The sequence below is a fragment of the Chelonoidis abingdonii genome, chromosome 17 (assembly GCF_003597395.2).
Source record: "Chelonoidis abingdonii isolate Lonesome George chromosome 17, CheloAbing_2.0, whole genome shotgun sequence".
Taxonomy (NCBI): Eukaryota; Metazoa; Chordata; order Testudines; family Testudinidae; genus Chelonoidis; species Chelonoidis abingdonii.
The window spans coordinates 40,650,714-40,653,207 of NC_133785.1; the positions used below are offsets into that span (position 1 = coordinate 40,650,714).

The 2,494-nt window shown below is 65.9% G+C and overlaps 1 protein-coding gene across 1 annotated transcript in view; it reads right to left on the bottom strand.

The window, feature by feature from the left end:
* LAMB2 (laminin subunit beta 2) overlaps positions 1–2,494 on the bottom strand; it is a 133,804-nt gene that overhangs the window by 940 nt on the left and 130,370 nt on the right. The window contains 2 exon segments of the mRNA XM_075073333.1: positions 354–422; positions 1,992–2,478. Of these exon segments, the coding sequence (XP_074929434.1) occupies positions 354–422; positions 1,992–2,478 (556 nt within the window).

A 2,494-nucleotide genomic window follows, 5' to 3' on the forward strand; every position in this document is an offset into this window, starting at 1 on the left:
TTAAGAGCAGGACTTTGGAGACTCCTTCCCTTGGGCGACTTGTAGGGCAAGAAGCTCACACGGCTCTCAACCTCCTGGTCTTCTCCTTGGAGCATTAGCCATCCTCGCCCCTCCGGCGCTTCCACAGCGGACCCACCAGCGGGCGTGGGGAAAGCACAGGGTTCTGCAACCCGCACTTTGCGGTCAGACGTGACTCTTAGCCAGCAAACAGAGGTTTATTCGATGCAGAACGTGGGGAGCAGTTCCAGAGCATCACCCGGGGACTCCGTGACAATGTAACTCCCCTGCAACCTTCCCAGGTCAAATCCTCCCTGCTCCGTCACACCCCCACAGACCCCTGCACCTTCACCCACCTTCCCTGCCCCCCACAACCTACCTCGCCAGGTCTCGATCTTGTGCTCCTCCAGCTCGTAGATCTGCACCTGCAGGGCAGGGAAAGGGGATGAGGCAGGTGCCCAGGACAGGTGCAAAGGGGGACCTGTTGGGGGGCTGCTGGGGAGCTGCCTCTGGTCAGGGGCTGCCATTGGCTGCACAACTCCCAAGGGGGACTTCAGTGGGGAGGCAACACGGCCCCCCTTGGTGTCAGATGGCCGTTCGGGCCCCACCGGCTCTGCCGGCGCCACACGGCACGCCAGGGTGGCAGATTCCAGAGGCAGGACGTACGCAGGGTCTGCCAGAGCGGTTCTGCCCATGGGCCCATCTAGGCCGGCGTCCTGTCTCCTCCCGTGGCTGGCAGCAGGACGGACGTGGCCCCAGCCGGCCAGCTCTGCCCAGGGGCCACGCTCTGCCTCTCGCACTAACACTGGGCCAGCTGCTGACGGGGTCTCCTCCCGGCTCCCCCCTGCTCCCCATACCAGGAGCTCAATGGCCCCAGCACAGGCCCAGCGGTGTAGCGTCCTGCCTGCCCCTCTTTCCGCCCCACAAGCGGCTCCTGAGCCCCTCCCTGCCTGCTGGGGGAGTCTGATCTGGGGGGGAGCCGCCCCCAGGAGGGCAGGGCCTGGCCAGCTCACCAGCGGGGACCGGTAGTAGCGGTGCAGGATGTTGATGAAGTCCGTGATGGTCAGCATCCCTGCCGGGAGAGACAGACAGGGTCAGTGGGGGCAGCTGGTTGGGGGCACGAGGGCCATTCCCCAGCTGCTGGCTTCACAGCCCTGCTGGGCAAAGCCATCTGCCCCCAGGGTGCGCTCCAGCTGGGCAGCGGCACCCTCAGCTCCCCATGCAGCGCCCCGTGGCACGGCGCCCCTACCCACTCCCACAGTAAGAGGCAGCTGGGCCCCACGGCCCATTCACAGCTTGGCCTCTCCACTGAGCCAGAAACCGGGGCCACTTGGGTGCCAGCCTACAAGGGGTGAACAAATTCAGCAGGTCACTTGCTGGTGGCCACAGCGCCGCTGGCTCCATGGGCGCCAGGCCAAGCAGAGAGGGGTGGTGGAACTGGGCCAGGAGTAACCCAGGCCGGTGCCAATAGTGTCCTGGAGCACTGGGGCGGCATCCACACCATGCTGGGCATCGTGGGGGTGGGTGTCGCTGAGATCCCTGCGGATCCAGCAAGGCTTGGGCATCCCAGCGCAAGGCCCATGATTCAGCCCTCCCGTTCTGTGCCATCGCGACTAGCTGAGGCTGCCTCGCACGGCCTCGCTGCCCCCCACGACACTCACCCACAAAGCACTGTTGCTTGCTGTCCCAGAGGGGGGCGGCCCGCACCCCGTTGGCCACCAGCGCCAGGAAGGCCTTCTTCATCTGCAAGCCGAGCAGAGGGGCTGTGAGACCACCGGGGGGGGACGACGGGGCAGTCCCCATTCGCCCCCACCCTGCCTCACGGGGCTCCAGGGCTGCTTGGGATGGAGAGAGGGATCGGTCCAGCTGCAGCCCAGGGCCCCTTGCCCCGCCTGCCCCTAGTCCCTAACACCCAGGCCAGCCCCATGACCCAGCCCCTCAGGGCTCACCTGCAGCGTGGTGTCGAACACCAGCAGCTTGGAGCTGGTGGGGACAGCGGCGTAGCAGGGGTGACTCCTCAGGAAATGCATGTACGGCTCGGCCTCGGGGCCCTGGAACACGGCTTCTGGGCACAGCGCCAAGATCGCGGTGGGCAAAAGGAGGCTCCTGGTGTCTGACCCCACGGCCTCCGCATCAGTGCCAGTGTCAGTGCTCACGCTGGAGCCCATCACCCAGGCATCGGAGCCTGCAGCCTTGGTACCGGAACCATCACTGGAGCCCATCACCCCGGCATCAGAGTCTGCAGCCTTGGTACCGGAGCCATCACTGGAGCCCATCACCCGGGCATCGGAGCCTGCAGCCTTGGTACCAGAGCCATCACTGGACCCCATCACCCGGGCATCGGAGCCTGCAGCCTTGGTACCAGAGCCATCACTGGACCCCATCACCCCGGCATCAGAGCCTGCAGCCTTGATATCGGAGCCATCACTGGAGCCCATCACCCGGGCATCGGAGCCTGCAGCCTTGGTACCAGAGCCATCACTGGACCCCATCACCC